The following is a 16,490-nucleotide window of genomic DNA, read 5'->3' on the forward strand; positions in this document are numbered from 1 at the left end:
GTAATATGTTTATTTACTTTTGCTGCCATGGAGTGAAATCCGCTAGATTCTTCCTCAGCACTCAGCAGGATTGTCTGTTAAGAAAAGTTTGTAGTAGTAGGTAGACCTTGTACGTTCTGTAGAAGAATAACTCGGTGGAGTAGTAATTTTGACTTCCTTCGCAAAACAAAGCACCACATGTCCAATAGGTGTGACACTGACACCATTCCCAGCTGCCACAGATGAACTGCTGATAAGCCTGTCTATTTCCAAATAAACCAAGGTAAAATAAGATATTTTTTTGGGCAGTAAAATTATAGCACTATTGAAACGACATTCAGGCAATCTCACAAACACATCAATGGCATGCCAAGGATGCTCAAAAATAATATAAACACAAACACAAACAAACAAAAAATAAAATAAAAGCTTCTCATATTAATATAAATAGAGCATAAAAGTTTTGCACCCGAAAAAAAAATAATTGAAACAGAGAATAAAAGTTTTGCACCCAAAAAAAGAATTGAGATGTAGAGATACCTCAACCAAAGCAGGGAGGTTCTGTCAGCATTTATAAACCACGTGGAAAGGAATAAAGGGAGGAAGGAAATCAGATAGGCAGCCGTTACTGAGAAACGATAGAGCAAGAAGGTGGGTAGCTTTCAAACTCTCTGTTTTCTCAAGCAATACCTAAAGGCTTCAACATTTTTTTTTCTTTTTCTTTTTCCCTTTAAGCTTCCCTTTACGTTACATATTTCAAAACCCTGAACGCTTCCCTTTTCTTTTATTTATTTTTTTTTTCTTTCTTCCAAACCGGCTTGAATGTACGTTTCTTTTTTTGTTTTTTTGTTTTCCTTTTTGCTCCCTTTAATCTCCCCTTTACGTTACATATTTAAAACCCACGCTTCCCTCTTCTTTTATTATTTTTTTTTTCTTTCTTCCAAACCGGCTTGAATGTATGTTTCCTTTTTTGTTTTTTTGTTTTCCTTTTTGCTCCCTTTAATCTCCCCTCTACGTTACATATTTAAAACCCAATCCTCCCTTTAAGCTTCCCTTTGTTTTTTTCTTTTTTTCAAACCGGCATGAATGTTAGATATCTTCAAAACCCTGAACGTAATATTATCCTCCCTTCAAGCCTCCCTTTTTTTTTTCCTTTTAGGTGAACTGAAAAGGCTTTGGGTTGGGCTTCATAGTGGAACTAAATAAATAAAAGGTGGGTTGGATTAATTATACAAATTTATTATAGGGTGATAGTGGGAGTAAATAAAGAAGTAGTGGGCTGGGATTTATATTGATGAGATTTATAGGGCTATAAATTATAAAAACCATTTAAAAATTGAAGGAAAAATATTTTTAAAAAAAAAAAAAAGAAAATGACGTGGCAGCTGATGTGGCACAAGGTGAGAGCAGCAGAATTAAACTCTACGCTTCAGCTTTTAGTAATATATTGATTTATAGGGCTATAAATTATAAAAACCATTTAAAAATTGAAGGAAAAATATTTTTTTTTTAAAAGAAAATGACATGGTAGCTGATGTGACGCAACGTGAGAGCAGCAGAGTTAAACTCTACGCTTCAGCTTTTAGTAATATATTGATTTTGCTACAATGTTTTCAGTAATAAGTTTTCAGTTTTCAACAAATAAGCGGTATCCAAACAGCTCCTAAGTGGTCTTTAGAGATGGCAAGAATGAGTTTAATGTTAACACTGCAACTTTCATGTTAAGCATAATTAAAAAAAATTTATTTTTATAAATTGATTTTTTTATTACCAATTAATGTTTCATGAGTAGATTATATTTAATTTTTATATTGGGAGGTCTCTCGTTCAAATCTTACCTGTCAAATGAATAGATATATGTCAATTTTTTAGGTAATCAAGAAAGGGGCATTGATTCATTTCCTCTCTTATTGAATTAGGTGAAGATTTTGAAATGTGGGTTATCACTTTCTTGGCAAGCATATGGAGAAGTGAAGGTGTTACTGAAGATATAACAGGTTTTCCTTGTTTGTTTTAATGCTAAGTTTTCATAAAACTTGTGATTTAATGCTCTCATTAAGTTGGAATTATCATATATAGGAGAAAATTATTTTGTACACCTAGTGTACTTCACATAATAGTGGGTCTCATTTATAAGACCCACAAGTAGGGCTCACTCTTACGTGAGAGGAGAGTGTAATACATAAGGTGCACTCATTAAATTTCACCATATCTAGGATGAAATGCACATATGCTTGATCCCAGTTATGTAACTATGTTCTTATCTTAATTTCACTTTCTTATTCCAAGCATAGCTCTTTATTATTGTGTCTTGTTCTACCTGTGAACTAGGTTGAGTACAACATGGAATGAAGTTATTGTATACCCCATTCCTGCATTACTTGACCGATGCAATTATTTTCTAAAGGTTGTGGTTGTTAAATTATGATTTTTCTCATAACATTAGTGTTGGCTTATTCCATGACAAAAAATGTTATAATTGCATTAATTTATTTCCTTGTATTTTTGTGAGATTTATTTGTAATGGGTTTAGTACTAAGTGGTGAAGATTTGATCAAGACAACTAAAGGTCACATAATAAGCACATGCAGGATGGTAAACAGTCAGGCCAGCTGTCCAGCTCAATACAGCCTTTCCAGGAGGTTAACTCGAGACTAGGATTCGCAACTTGCACCAGTCGCGAGAGACTCGTGATGTTCCCCTATTTTACTGAAAATTGTAACTTTTTGTATTCTCATCACTCATACTATATATACCCTCATTACGCACAGAAATGATAAAGAGCCTATTGGGAGAAAAACCCTAGGAAAAGTTTCTACAACACACCCACCTTATTAGAGAGAGAGCTACTCATTCTTAGAGAGAAATCTTTATAGTATCTTCTCCTTCCCTCCCCCATTGTTATACCCATTGAGAAGAGATTTGTACCCAAACACTACCTACACTCATTCAAAGTGTTGAGAGTGTTTTTGGAGCTTGGGAAGCTTTGGAAGATGCCAAGGAAGGCAGTTGCAATATGGAGCTTATTGCAGGATCCAGTAAGCTAAAGAAGACAAGGTTAGGTGTAACCCGTTGGAGCAAGAAGCTTGGAGGGCTTAGGTGCATCGAATAGATTAGGTTTGGAGGGTCTATTGCTATTCATGTATCCCAACTAATTTTCTAGTGGATCATTTTACCGCTTGGAGGGCAGCAGAGAGGTTTTTTGCCGAGTCCTTCAGTTTTCTTTTCGATAACATGTACCGATGTTATCTTGCATTTGCTTCTCTCTATCCCTTACTCTTTGCTTTTAATTACTGCTGTGTTGTGATTAAATTATGGCTTAGAGTAGTTTGCTTGTTTGGGTATAGCTTATATTTATCATTTCGCAAATTTATTGTTTGAGTATAAGCTTGTGTTGGTATTTTTGTTATTGGGGGTCTGAACATTCACTAATGTTTTACACACCAAGTGAGCATTCAGTGGTAATCATGTTTTTATTTTTGGGAGTCACAATTCCATTGATATTCTTGCTTGCTAAAATTTAATTATGTGTATTCTTCGCTTTTATGTTGCAGCACTACATCTATAGGTATGTGGATTTCTAAAGTTATGAAATACTGACGAACCCGAGTATTATCAGTACTGGTGTTTTGTTCAGAATTATACTCAAGAAGTAAGTCCTTGCAATCATTTACATTGGATTTTTTCATTTCATCATGGAAAATAATTGCAAAAGGCCCTTAACAAATGCTATGAAGATGGAAGAGTCATAATAAATTAATGATTCATTTGATTTATTGTTAAGAATTTTGGCACAAATAAGAGAGAGATCAAACAAAATTGGTTCCTCTTTTTATATGTCTAGTTTATAAGTCCATATTGGGAATGTGAAAATCATTCATAAGCATAAACATATGTACTAATTCAGCTACTCTTGGACTGTGTGTCTGAGGATGGAGAGTAAAATCAACTCTTATCTTCAGTTTGATTAAGGAAAAAGGCTAATTCAAACAAATTAAGAAGATAAGCAAAACCAAATAGGACTTTGCAACCTTTTTATTGTGCATTGCTTTCCAATTATATTTTCTTTCAGGTTAAGCAAGATTCAATGTGCAGCTTTCATTCTACTATGTGTTGCGTGCACCACAGCTCAGCTAAGATCAAAGTGAGATCACACTTTCTATTTATGGATTGTTTCGGACTTAGCTACTTGTCTTTTGAGCTTTGCGATACCATTGGAATTCTCACATGTATGATGTATGTCCATACTGAATAATGATGGACGTTTACTTCACATCTATGGTACAGTACAAGATGTAGTGATGCGAACCTCAATAGACATGCTTTGAGACCCAACAAAAATATTGGAATATGTTGCGAACCTCAATCGACACGCTTTGAGACCCAACAAAAGTATTGGAATACTTGCCCAAGAAAGCTAAAATTCAGATTTTAATAGAAAACCCTGACCCAACGTTTATAAGTGAAACGCGAACCAAAGGTATAAGTAACACCTTGACCCAATGATTATAATTAAATCACGAACCAAAGGTATAAAGTTTGAACGCCACAAGGAAGAATCCCTGATAAGTTCACAGTTCTTGAAGAACCAAAAGAAGAGCAAAGCCTCACCTTTTCTGATTTTTATTCAATAATTTTTATATCAAAAACGTTTACAGACTTAGATGACTATTTAAGGGCTCCATAAAACTTGACAGACAAGAAAATATATTCTAAAATAACTCCTAATTGATACCTAACCATATCAGGAATAAAGTTTGACCTAAAAAGCATTAAATGCACCTAAAAACAAGGAAATAAACCACCTAAACCTAAAATAACGTTTTTTACATAAAAATACCAAAAATAATAAATTACAATAATTAAATAGTAAATTGTGTTCTACATCATGTAGTCTACTAATGAATGAAAAATATTATTTACTAAATTTTCACTTTTATGAAGTGATGATATCTTGGTGTATGTAGTCATGTAATTGAGAAGCAGGAATTAGTGGGAGATCGTTCCTAGCTAACTATATTGTTTGTCTACCCTTTTTCTTTTCTTTTTTAATTCAATTTTTGTCTACTTTCAACTTATTGTTTGTGCCTTAGAAAATGACATTGTTTTAGCAGTTCTGAACGTGTTCTTCAAACCCCCTGTTCAAGGTTAGGTGATTGATGTAGAACAAACAGCATATGCCTTCCTGAAGCAACACGGGCACCGAAAGTCACAACGTAAGATCAAAGGAGGTGCTAGTAGAGACCATCAAGGTGACAGTGTCAAAAATGCATGAAATTTGGCAGGTTGAAAGGAAACGACATTCTGATCTAGATTCGAGTTTCAATCGTCGCCTAAATTTAGGCAAATTCCTTCGTTAAAGCCCCGAAAACAGTGTTTTTGCTATTTATAGTAATATTTGTTTTTCCTTAATAACTTTTAATTTAAAAGTTAGAATAAGGTCCCGTCTATTGATGTCTCTTAGAGACAAGATTTTCAATTTCCGTAATTATTTCAATTTTGCTATTTTTGGCAAAAATCATTATTTTGCCACCTAATTATGTGATTAGTGCGAATTAAGGTTTCTGGGCATTGCCCTAGCCGGCCTAGGGTTTCTTTTACTATTTAAACATATTGTAGTCGCCAAGGCAATTCAATTTTCAGATTTATAAAAATATAGATTTTGTCTATTTCTCTCTAGTGAATTCCAAAACACTATCACCTTATAGATTTAAGGAACTTTCATGGATTCAAGGTTTTCATTCAAAAGTTAATGTGTTTAGTTTCTTTTTCCATTCAGAAAGCAACGTGTTTGTTTTCTTGTAGCTTCTGTGACATCAATGATGGCCATTATGAGTTAACCAAAATTTTAGACACTCTTAATACAGCAATGAAGAAAATATAAAAACCAGAGGAAAACATTTTATAGCTTAAGATTCTTGTTATCATAACGGGGGCTGATTTCTTTGCGAGTCATGGCACTCTTAAGTGGTTTAGCAGGAGTGTACTCTGAGGTGAATTTTTAAGTACACAATTTGCAGTCTAGTTCTTCAGAACTACAGTTCATGTGTGTCATTTAGTGTTTGAATCCTAACCCAACATAATCAATGATTGGATTGAATTTGGTTAATTGTTGGATTTTGTAACACAGACTGATTGAGGTTATTTAGTGATTCATCAAGTTAAAAAGTGAAAACTCTCATTAGAGTGATCTAGAAAACCATTCTGTTAATTAACTTGCTTATGATTTTTTGCAGTCTATAATGAAAAAGAGACCTTCGAGAAAAATAAATGTGCAAAACTTCTGGTTATAGAGTGATCTTCAATGCTTTCTATATCCAATATTCTGATACAGTGGTGAACAAGTAATTCTAGCTTTCCTCTCTGTTTCTGATTCTCCTCTTAAAATTGGTCTATCCTCTCCATTTTCCACTTGAAAGTCATTATTAAAAAGATTCAGTACCGCCTTAGAAGTGGAATATTCTTCTTTTCTGATTAGAATTCAAGAAGTTTTACTTTAGAAGTTATAGTTTCTTTTGTTCAAGGGATTCTTCTATGGATACTCATATTTTACATGGCTTCATAAAGTGTAGATTATTAGCTTGCTTTAGCTTTTGCTTTTTATTAAATTTCTCACTCCCTGTCATAAGGAATCCCTTTGTGACTTAGTAAAGTTTATAGTTACTATACGACTTCAATTAGTGATTCTAGGGAATAATATAAAAGTAGGGAGACATTATATATTGATATTTCAGCACATGTTAGAAGGTTGCATGGTTAGGCTTTTATGATTTTAAAGATTGTCACATGCTATTATCTTGGTCAAGATAGAGAGTTTTCTATCAAATGTCAATAAATAAATAAAAATCTTTTTAGGCTATCTTGAAAATCCAATTGCCTATAGATTGATTGAAATGCTACTTTGTGCTCTTGGTTTGCCCTTTGCATTCGTCCCAGAAACGTATTAAGTCATGGCTTCACTCAATCTGAAGATTAAGAGGCAAAAGTAGGAGCTCAATTCTACTATCATATATGAATTTTACAGAGATAAAACAGAAGTAAATTACCAAATATGTTACATGGACCTCCTATATGTACATAATAATGTTCTCTTTTGTGATTCTTCCTTCCTTAGCAACTTGTTTCTCTGTCATGCTTAGGCTTTCATCCTTTAGAACAACTGATTGCTCTCTCTCCCTCTCTCTCTCTCTCTCTCTCTCTCTCACGAGTGCGTGCACACACACACGCACCATCTCAAGTATGTAATATTTATATGATACTAAAATATGTGCAAAATATCTTTTTCCTTAAAAAAAAAATCTTCATTTGTCTTTGTCACCTTTACTACTCTCCTGTAATACACTCTGCTTAAATTGTTTCATGTGTAGCGGAATTTTGGTGACTATAGTAATGAAGTATGCTGACAATATTGTGAAGGTAAGACATGGAAATATGACTTTGAATTGTGTGAGACGTCAACAAAAAGGCATTTACGTGAATCTATATCTATCTATTACTAAAAGCTGAAGTGTAGCGTTTAATGCTGCTGCTCTCATGTTGCGCCACATCAGCTGTCATGTCTTTTTTTTTTTTAAATATAATTTTTCCTTCAATTTTAAAATGATTTTTACAATTTTCAATCCTAATTTTTCGGGAAAACTAAAAGCACTAGAAATTCATGGAAATCAATACGATCATATACACAATGGATAATATTGACTGACAACTTCCCATGTTAAGGTGAAGAAATTGATAGACTTTTCTTGCCCCAACCCCACTCTCCACACCCCACCCCCCCCCCCCCCCCCCCACGGCCCCACCCCTCTCTCTTGAAATAAAGCAACAAACACTTTTATTGTTGTATATTGCGAAAATGATCACATATAAGCTTTGCTATAGCAGGAGGGGATTCCTCCCATGTCAGCAACATAGGATTTAGCAAGCTAATAAAAAGGATCTTTGCTTTGTTTGACATTAAATATTATTTAGGTGAATGCATCTTTTTTAATTAGTCTCAAATCATGGGCAACGTGAGGGAAAAGAAGTTGAACACAGCATATTGAACTATATATGGTAACTGAAGCAAGGCTTGGTCGATAGACTTGAATGGCTGCTACAAGGACAAGAAAATTAGTTATGACAATGCATTTCATGTATCCATATCCAGAATACAGGAGGTAGCGCAATCAAAGTTCCCTTTATATCAAAAAAACCACAAACTTTTCTGCACACTGGGGTAAAACAGTTATAAAAAAAATGTTAAAGTTACTATCAATTTTATTAGTATCGCTCACATCACTCAAAAATTATTAGGAAAGTGTGTGGACCTCCAACCACACAAGCTTGCCATGCTCATTAGAAGGTGAAAGTGTGGCTTCCAACTTTAATCACACATATGGTCTTAGTGTTTTAAAATGGGAAGATTGCTTTGTTCAGAGACATTAAACAAGAAAACATATTGTAATTTACTTGTTTTTATAAAAAGTTTAAAGGTAAAATTTAGATACAATTCTTAGGTAATATAGGTGGGTTTCCCATTGAATTCAAATACATAATTGTATTGACCAAATATAGCAAAATAGTGTTACCTTATTTAAGGAGAATTACATTCAACTGTGTAATTCATTGGTTATAGTTGAATTGAATTGGAAACGTAGAGTACAACACCCAACTAATTGTACACAAGTTTTGCTAAATTATATAGGCTTTTTTCTATGCCTGTCTATGCTTACCAAATATGCGTGGAACAAAAGCCTGCCAAAAGAACCAACCGTAAAGACTCCGTATGCTAGATAAAACAAATATAATTTACTGCTTCACTAGAAAGCAAACCATGAAATCATGACTATAAATAACTTACATATCTCCTTCCTCACATTCACTCTTCTATTCCTCTTACCTTTGAATTCTTAAGCACCAATGGCTCTCTCTTCATATTCTAAGATCTCCCTTCTAGCCTTTTCTGTGTCTCTCTTTGCATGTTTTGCTCTGGCTCACGATTTTTCTATTGTGGGTTATTCACCGGAGCACTTGACTTGCTTGGATAAAATCTTAGAGCTGTTTGAATCATGGGTGTCAAAACATGGCAAAACTTACAGGAGCATTGAAGAGAAGTTGCATAGGTTTGAGATATTCAAAGACAACTTGAAGCACATTGATGAGAGAAATAAGGAGATTAGTAGCTACTGGCTTGGGTTGAATGAGTTTGCAGACATGAGCCATGAGGAGTTTAAGAATAAGTATTTAGGATTGAAACCTGCTTTGCCCAGAAGAGGAGGGTCCTCCAGAGATTTTAGTTACAGAGATGTGGTAGATTTGCCCAAGTCTGTGGATTGGAGAAAGAATGGAGCTGTTACTCCAGTCAAGAACCAAGGTTCATGTGGTATGTAACTCTCTCTCTCTCTCTCTCTCTCTCTCTCTCTCTCTCATGTGGGATTCATACATTGTAAGAGAGATGATCCATATATATATATATATATGATACATGAGACATCTTCTTTTTTTTAATAATGTGCATGTTACATGGATACGTGTCCATGCATGTATCCATGGCTAGTGTTTTTTTCTTGCTGACCATATGGTGAGTATAGATGATGATACGATGAGCATGCAGGTAGTTGTTGGGCATTTTCTACCGTCGCTGCTGTTGAGGGCATAAGCCAGATAGTCTCTGGAAATTTAACTTCATTGTCTGAGCAAGAGCTGATTGATTGTGATAGAACTTTCAATAATGGCTGCAATGGGGGTCTGATGGATTATGCATTTGAATTCATTGTCTCCAGTGGTGGACTGCATAAGGAGGAAGACTATCCATATTTAATGAAGGAAGGAACTTGTGAAGAGCAGAAGGTAAATTACATTGGCATAATATGCTTTATACCAAATTCAGTTGTCAGCAAAATTTTATAATAGAATTATTAATTACACTTGTTTATTTGTCTCCAGGAAGAAATGGAGATGGTGAAAATTAGTGGTTATCAAGATGTGCCACAAAATGATGAAGAAAGTCTTTTGAAAGCATTGGCACACCAACCACTGAGTGTAGCTATTGACGCCTCTGGTCGAGACTTTCAATTTTATAGTGGGGTAATTAATATGATATAATATATAGGAAAATGTTAAAACAGTGAAAATGAATGTCATTCTTCATGAGTTCCAATTAGCTCAACTGATAAAATCTTTAATGATTGTGTAAGAGATCTGAGGTTCAATCCTACTCTCTCAAAAAAAAATCCACTTCAATAACATAATAAATTAATATCTAAATTACTTTTTTTTAATGATGACACATCTATTTATATAATTTAAATAGTAAAAATTTTAATCACTCTAATATATATATCCTCTCATCAACGCACATTCGTACACATTTCTACTCCTACAGCTTGTTTTCCCTAATTATGCATAGTTTTCTAATTAAGAAAAAAGAGAGTTATGCATGGTTTTGTTGGCTTGGCAGGGAATATTCAATGGCCATTGTGGAACTGAGCTAGATCATGGAGTAACAGCTGTTGGATATGGTTCCTTGAAGGGGTCAGATTACATCATTGTGAAGAATTCATGGGGACCAAAGTGGGGGGAGAAAGGGTACATAAGGATGAAGAGAAACACTGGAAAACCCGAGGGACTTTGTGGTATCAACAAAATGGCTTCATATCCTACCAAAAAGAACTGATCTACTAATTCCCCTCCCATGTCAACTTTTCTTCATTCCATATTTATTCCTTTCCAAGATTGATAAAGTTTTATTTGTATGCCCATGTTCCTTCAATAAAATGTTTTCTCTAGAAACTCTCTAAAAGTTTAATACAAATTCAGAATTAAAATAAAATTGTCATCCAATTCTGGAAGACACTCAAAGAGCCTTTAATGGCTAGTACTTTTTATCCAACTGATAAACACACACAAGATAAGAGAGAAGTGTGTTGAGAAAAGTAATTTATGCCACTTGTAAACAGTTTTTCAGTTTATTTATCAAAATAAGAAACTTCAGAAGATAACAGATATGATTCTTCTAGACAGAAATGCCTAATGCTAGTGTGTGGAATTACTAATTCTTGAGTAAATAGAGATAGCAGTATAGACAAGATTGGCATCATCAACTCAAAACTTCATTGTATTTAAAGACACAGTCGTAAAGTCGTCCTCCAAGAAACTGCGCCACCTCTGGATGTTTCACCTATATATAAAAATAGGAAAAAAAAACAGAAGAAATTAGATAAATAAATGTAGTCCAGCAAAGGAAGCAAATGAACTGATATACCAGAAAAAGCAACAATGACATAATAAAAATAAAATAAAAACCATTACCATCCCAATCTTGAGGGAATCACACTTAAATTGTGCATAAAGATTTGTCTCTATTCCACGCCCCTGCCAAAAGAAATGAAATTTTATTAAAAGAACTAAAGAAAGATCTAAATCACAGATACAGCATATCAATAGTTGCACCATATGAGTTCAATCTATCATGGTTTATTCCCCAAATTCTAAATGATTGAACAATATGTCTTCTGAAGGAGATGTATGTATAATGAATACCATGAAAAACTACCCTTGCAGCAAATTTTCAGGCACTGCAGCATGTGTATGCCATATAGAAGAAAAAGTACTTTATTTATTTAAACCTAACCTCATGCAGCAAAAGAAAAAATAATAGGTCTGTAATCAATAGGAATTATACTTCCCATGTATTTGAGCTCATCATTTCTTCTTCCTTTGTTTTCATTTTTAGTTATTTGCCTTATAATGACTCTTTTTTTATTGAAAGATAATAATCAAATAGGACAAAAGACACTAAGTTTGAATGAAGCCATGGTAATCTATATGAGAAACTATATGTTCACATATTGAATTTGTAAAATTATGCCAAGGTGACAATTCAGAGTGTTTTTGTAGCAGGCCGGGAGGCAAATTTGAACAATGTGCACTCATGATTTTAATGCAGAGAACACAAACATAAAAATGAAATCTGCAGTGAGATGTAGTTGGATGATAAATGAGTAGACATTTGGATGGTCCAATTTGGTTATAAGTTGTCAAAGGTCATAAATAAGAAAAACAGGAAATTAACAAAGAAGCATCAATCATAAAATGCTTTACAGTTCTACTAGCCTCCAGAATTTGTAAGAACCTACCATCCCTTCCAAGATAACCAAGTCTGCATCACTTGCTAGGTAGGCAAGCTCTTCTGAAACTCTTGAAAGATCAATAACCTGGAAGGAAAAAGGCAAAAGAGCTATCATCGCACATCTATAGTGTTGCCTTACTTATTAAGAAAAAAGATTTGTGCATTTATAGTAATATCATCATTCAATAAGTGAAAGAACACATAAGAAAAAGAAAATAGCACTTTCTCACCGGCAAATCATTTCCAGAATTGGCAAGTAAAAGATTTGAAGTATCAACACCCATTAACTGTCCATGTTCATCCTTCAGCTGGTAAATTGCCACTCACAATGTCAGAGTCAACCAAGATTTTGAGAAACTAACACAATTCTGAAGGCTTTCTTTCTATCACCTTTGACATAATCTCAATTAGTTCAGGGTAAGTTACATCATTGATAGAAGGCAAGTCATTGGCTGCCAAAACAACCTGCATAGAGATAAATGAGAACTTTGCAACCATATGAAGAGTGAGCGATACATGACTTATTAAAAATGGTCAAAGCCTTTAGCAGCCAGCAACCCATTAAATAGAGTGCAAATGCATATGCAAAACCTACATTTAACAACAAGAGATAATGAGAAAAAATGGGTGGGAGCTGCTTCAGCTTTGAAGGACCACTAGACGATAACGTCCAAAAAACCAGCTAGCTAAAACAAGTTAAAAGGAAACAGAGGCAATGGACATTTGATTTATGCAAGCATGGAAAAGAGGCATTCTAGTCTTGAAAAGTATCTACTCTTTGGGTCATACCGAGTACCCTAGACACATGAATGTTATTGTTAGGAGATACTACATAGGCCATTCTTTACTAACATTTGTGACAACTTTAAACAGCAGAACTTCAAATTTTAAGACACAGCATACACATTTTTATTCGATGACAAATTTTAACACTAAAGACTCAGATGCATAGCATAGAACAATCCAAAAACTGAAAACAAACCTGAGTCCCACGTCGGAGTAATTCTCTTGCAAATGGCAAAATCCCTAAAATAATATCTGCACCTGAGTTATCAACAAAAATGATAGCCTGTCATGACAACCAAAGGAGCTGGTTAGTATAGGATAAGCACACATAATAATTTCAACATAGAGAACAATGATGGGTAAATAAAACTAAACATAAAACCTGCCTTTTTCCAAGATTTCTTGCTCCATTTCAATTTGAAAGTGTCCAAATCATCAATAACCCAAGGTCGAGGGACAAGGTTTTGACAACTAGCTAAAAAGGACATTCCATCCTTTGAGAAAATCTCTGCAAGCTTCAAGAAGTAAGAAACAAAAATTGTTAAGCTAATACTACAGAAAATCATTCACATATTACTGCATTTTAAAAATTACCCCATTCTAGAAACCATGAGAAAGGATATATGATAACCAATATGATACGGTCACATAGTCTTTGTATGTACAACATGATGCAATTTCAAGTTCCTAAAAAATTGTTCCATACTATTTTCAAAGAAATGAAAAAACTGCATTTTCCGGAATTTGCCATTACTTTGACCATAGGTGAGGGACTTAAATTTAAAATACATGGCAATGGCGAAGAACAAGCCAATGAACTCAAGCTCAAATGATACATCCTTCACTTGTAAGAGCAAGGTGGAGGGTGAGGTTGTAGGTTCTAAACCTCTAGGTGCATGTATAACTTACCAATAAAAAAGAAAACAATGGTGAAACAGAAAATAATTTCTTACAAAGCCAAGTGACTAGATTCAACTTAAGGGTATTGATACAATGAGCAAACTTATGTGATACCTATGCTTAAATGGAGAATACAACCCCAAAGAGATACACTTTTTTAATTTATTTTATAAGTAACCCTAAAGAGATATACATAGCAAATCAAATGATTCATGCCCCAAAACCCAACTAGTTGGTATTTAAGGTCTGGTTTTGTTGAGAACTTTACAAGTTTATATATATCTCTTAGGTATGGAATGATAAGATCTAAAATTGTTGAGCTTTCTGATAAAAGACTACTTACCTGTGCGGAACCAAGATCAAATATGTTTCCTGCAAATATTCCTCTGACCAAATTCTCTACGCGCTTTCCTCCATCTTCAATGGCATCATTAAGAAGAACCACATTCGCAAATAGGGATATAGCCTTTGCATTCTCTTCTTCCTTTGAATTTTCCACAAAGAGAGAGGGAGCTTTATGAGTAAAATGGACTAAAAATGTTGACTTTGTGAGACAACATACAAAGTTAACATTTACCTTGACTTTCTTGAATATATCCCTGAATCCCAATTCTCTAAGGATTTGCTCACGAATTCTGCAGAGAAGCTAAAAATGTCCCCCAAAAGAACACAAGGAAAAAAAAAAAGGTAACAGGAAAAATCAGTCTCTCCATGGGAAAATGAGAATAAGAGATCACATTTTTCAGCTAAATAAATGAAAATGTTGATAGAAGCGTTGTAGATGATTCTTTTATGATTTGGCTTACAATGCAATCAGGTGGCCCACCATGACTTTCAGGATCTTTCTTGAAGTCCTCAAGTATTTCAAAATACCTTCCATAAAAGATGCAAAAACAGAGAATGCGAACTGAGTTAGACATAATGCACGATAAATGTCAGGAGAAGGTAATGTGTGCCCTGGGGGTATAACATACAGGCAACACACAAACACATACATAAACACACAGAATAATTATGGTCAGTTTCAATCTACTAACAACCCTGTTGCATCATAGTTTCTCATTTACAACTTACAGCAATAAGACCAAATGACACACACATATATAATTCAACTATAGATGCATAAAATAGTATTAGCAAAGGATTGAGGTCCCTAAATAAGTTCATATAAATCAGGTGTAACAAACAAACAATTTGATCATACAATTTTCAAAGCCATATCAACACATTCAAATAGGTTTTGCTTAGTTACAAGGTCCATCCATGCAACAGTATGCGTAACAAAAGTAAACCCACAAAGAAAAAAGTACCTCTGAGCAAATTTTTCAGCTTTAACGGCTGCATCAGGGACTGTAGGATCACTCTCTGCTCGTTTCCTGGAACAACATAGTATTAAAAACATGAGCACATAAAAACTTCTACCCTATGATTAACATTGTTAGAACAATGATTAAATTCACCATTTCCAAACAGCTTAAATGATTCAAGGTAAACAAATATATTGGTATTAAAGCATCAAACTTTGGAATTGGAATTCCTAAGAAAGATTACCCAAATCAGATAAAGCTCAAAACTTTCACCACATTTTTAAGCTAACAAAAACAAACATCTTAATATAGCTACTTCAAATTCAAAAAAGCATAAAACTTTGGAATTGAAACATCAAAAGAAAGACAACCCATATTTGATAAAGCTCAAATCTTTATGAAAAAGGAGAGGAAAGGTAGTAAAGTTAACTTGAAGGAGGGAACGGAATTGAGGAAGAGGTCGATCCAGGCGATCTCCGTAGGAGTGGGCTTGCGGGGATTATCGGATGGAAACCTGTAGGGAATGGTACTAGCTCTGTAATTCGATTCGATCGGTGTTGGAAGCAACGGAAATGGCACCATTTCCGATGCGCTCTCCATTTCCTTATTCTTCCTTTTTTTTTTTTTTACTGTGTCTGTGTCTGTGTCTGGGTGTGAAAGAAAGATGAATACTGTGCAGGGGCTTCAATGGCGATGATGATGATATGAGTCAGTATAAATAAACTATATATAGTCTTTCTTGATCCCTTCCCAACGATATGAGATGCCCATCTTTCTTTCTCTGATTTTTGTTTTTATGATGAAAAATACATGTATATGATTATATAAATTATCTTTTATATTTTCAAAAAAAAAAAATTATCTTTATTAATGTGTGCACCCAATTATCTTTATCTTTATCTTTATTAACATCTTGTTTTTTAATTTTTTGTTATAAGTTTTCTTTTCTTTTTTTTGAGAAGAAAGTGTTTTTTTAATTTAAGCATAGTTAAATTTTGTTATTTAATTTTATTATTTTGTTGTATATTTCACTTTAGGATAACAATAATACTATACGATACACTTTTTTCTTTTCTTTTTTTCTTTTTTAGAATCTAATTAACAAAAAATTAGTAAACCTGAATAAAACCAAAGGGGACCAAGTAGTAACAATGTGAACTGAGTAAGACCAAACTTTTATAATGTATTACAGATTATAACTATTTTAGTATAATATTTTATATTTTTAATTTATTTTAACCTATGATAGATGGAAACATCGGTTCAGTAAAAATATTGTGACTTTTTGTTATGGACATAGAATAATTTTTTATTCTATTAATTAAAGTGAAGCATTTACTGTATTAAAACCAATTTGCATTATTGTTCAATACAGTATATAGTTGATTTGAACCAATGCCCTAAAGATC

The 16,490-nt window shown here is 33.8% G+C and overlaps 2 protein-coding genes across 2 annotated transcripts; one reads left to right on the plus strand and one right to left on the minus strand.

Moving 5' to 3' along the window:
• The first annotated feature begins 8,831 nt into the window (after window positions 1-8,831).
• Window positions 8,832-10,749, plus strand: LOC126705308 (cysteine protease XCP1-like). Its single transcript, XM_050404204.1, has 4 exons — window positions 8,832-9,340; window positions 9,572-9,807; window positions 9,904-10,044; window positions 10,418-10,749. The coding sequence occupies exons 1-4, from the start codon at window positions 8,878-8,880 to the stop codon at window positions 10,631-10,633; spliced, it is 1,056 nt and encodes a 351-aa protein (XP_050260161.1). The 5' UTR covers window positions 8,832-8,877; the 3' UTR covers window positions 10,634-10,749.
• A 134-nt stretch (window positions 10,750-10,883) lies between these two features.
• Window positions 10,884-15,868, minus strand: LOC126705307 (damage-control phosphatase At2g17340-like). Its single transcript, XM_050404203.1, has 12 exons — window positions 15,512-15,868; window positions 15,085-15,150; window positions 14,581-14,647; window positions 14,352-14,420; window positions 14,118-14,258; window positions 13,261-13,389; window positions 13,071-13,157; window positions 12,479-12,553; window positions 12,319-12,396; window positions 12,096-12,173; window positions 11,269-11,331; window positions 10,884-11,137 (listed from the first exon to the last, which is right to left on the minus strand). The coding sequence occupies exons 1-12, from the start codon at window positions 15,679-15,681 to the stop codon at window positions 11,057-11,059; spliced, it is 1,104 nt and encodes a 367-aa protein (XP_050260160.1). The 5' UTR covers window positions 15,682-15,868; the 3' UTR covers window positions 10,884-11,056.
• Window positions 15,869-16,490: the final 622 nt, after the last annotated feature.

The sequence above is a fragment of the Quercus robur genome, chromosome 11 (genome assembly GCF_932294415.1).
Source record: "Quercus robur chromosome 11, dhQueRobu3.1, whole genome shotgun sequence".
NCBI lineage: Eukaryota > Viridiplantae > Streptophyta > Magnoliopsida > Fagales > Fagaceae > Quercus > Quercus robur.

Coding starts and splice junctions, on each gene's coding strand:
- LOC126705308 (XM_050404204.1), top strand. CDS start 8,878: ATGGCTCTCTCTTCATATTCTAAGATCTCCCTTCTAGCCTTTTCTGTG. Junction 9,341..9,571: donor CAAGAACCAAGGTTCATGTG/GTATGTAACTCT, acceptor ATGAGCATGCAG/GTAGTTGTTGGGCATTTTCT. Junction 9,808..9,903: donor GAACTTGTGAAGAGCAGAAG/GTAAATTACATT, acceptor ATTTGTCTCCAG/GAAGAAATGGAGATGGTGAA.
- LOC126705307 (XM_050404203.1), bottom strand. CDS start 15,681: ATGGAGAGCGCATCGGAAATGGTGCCATTTCCGTTGCTTCCAACACCG. Junction 13,390..14,117: donor TTGATCTTGGTTCCGCACAG/GTAAGTAGTCTT, acceptor TACTTCTTGAAG/CTTGCAGAGATTTTCTCAAA. Junction 11,138..11,268: donor ATTCCCTCAAGATTGGGATG/GTAATGGTTTTT, acceptor TTTTATATATAG/GTGAAACATCCAGAGGTGGC.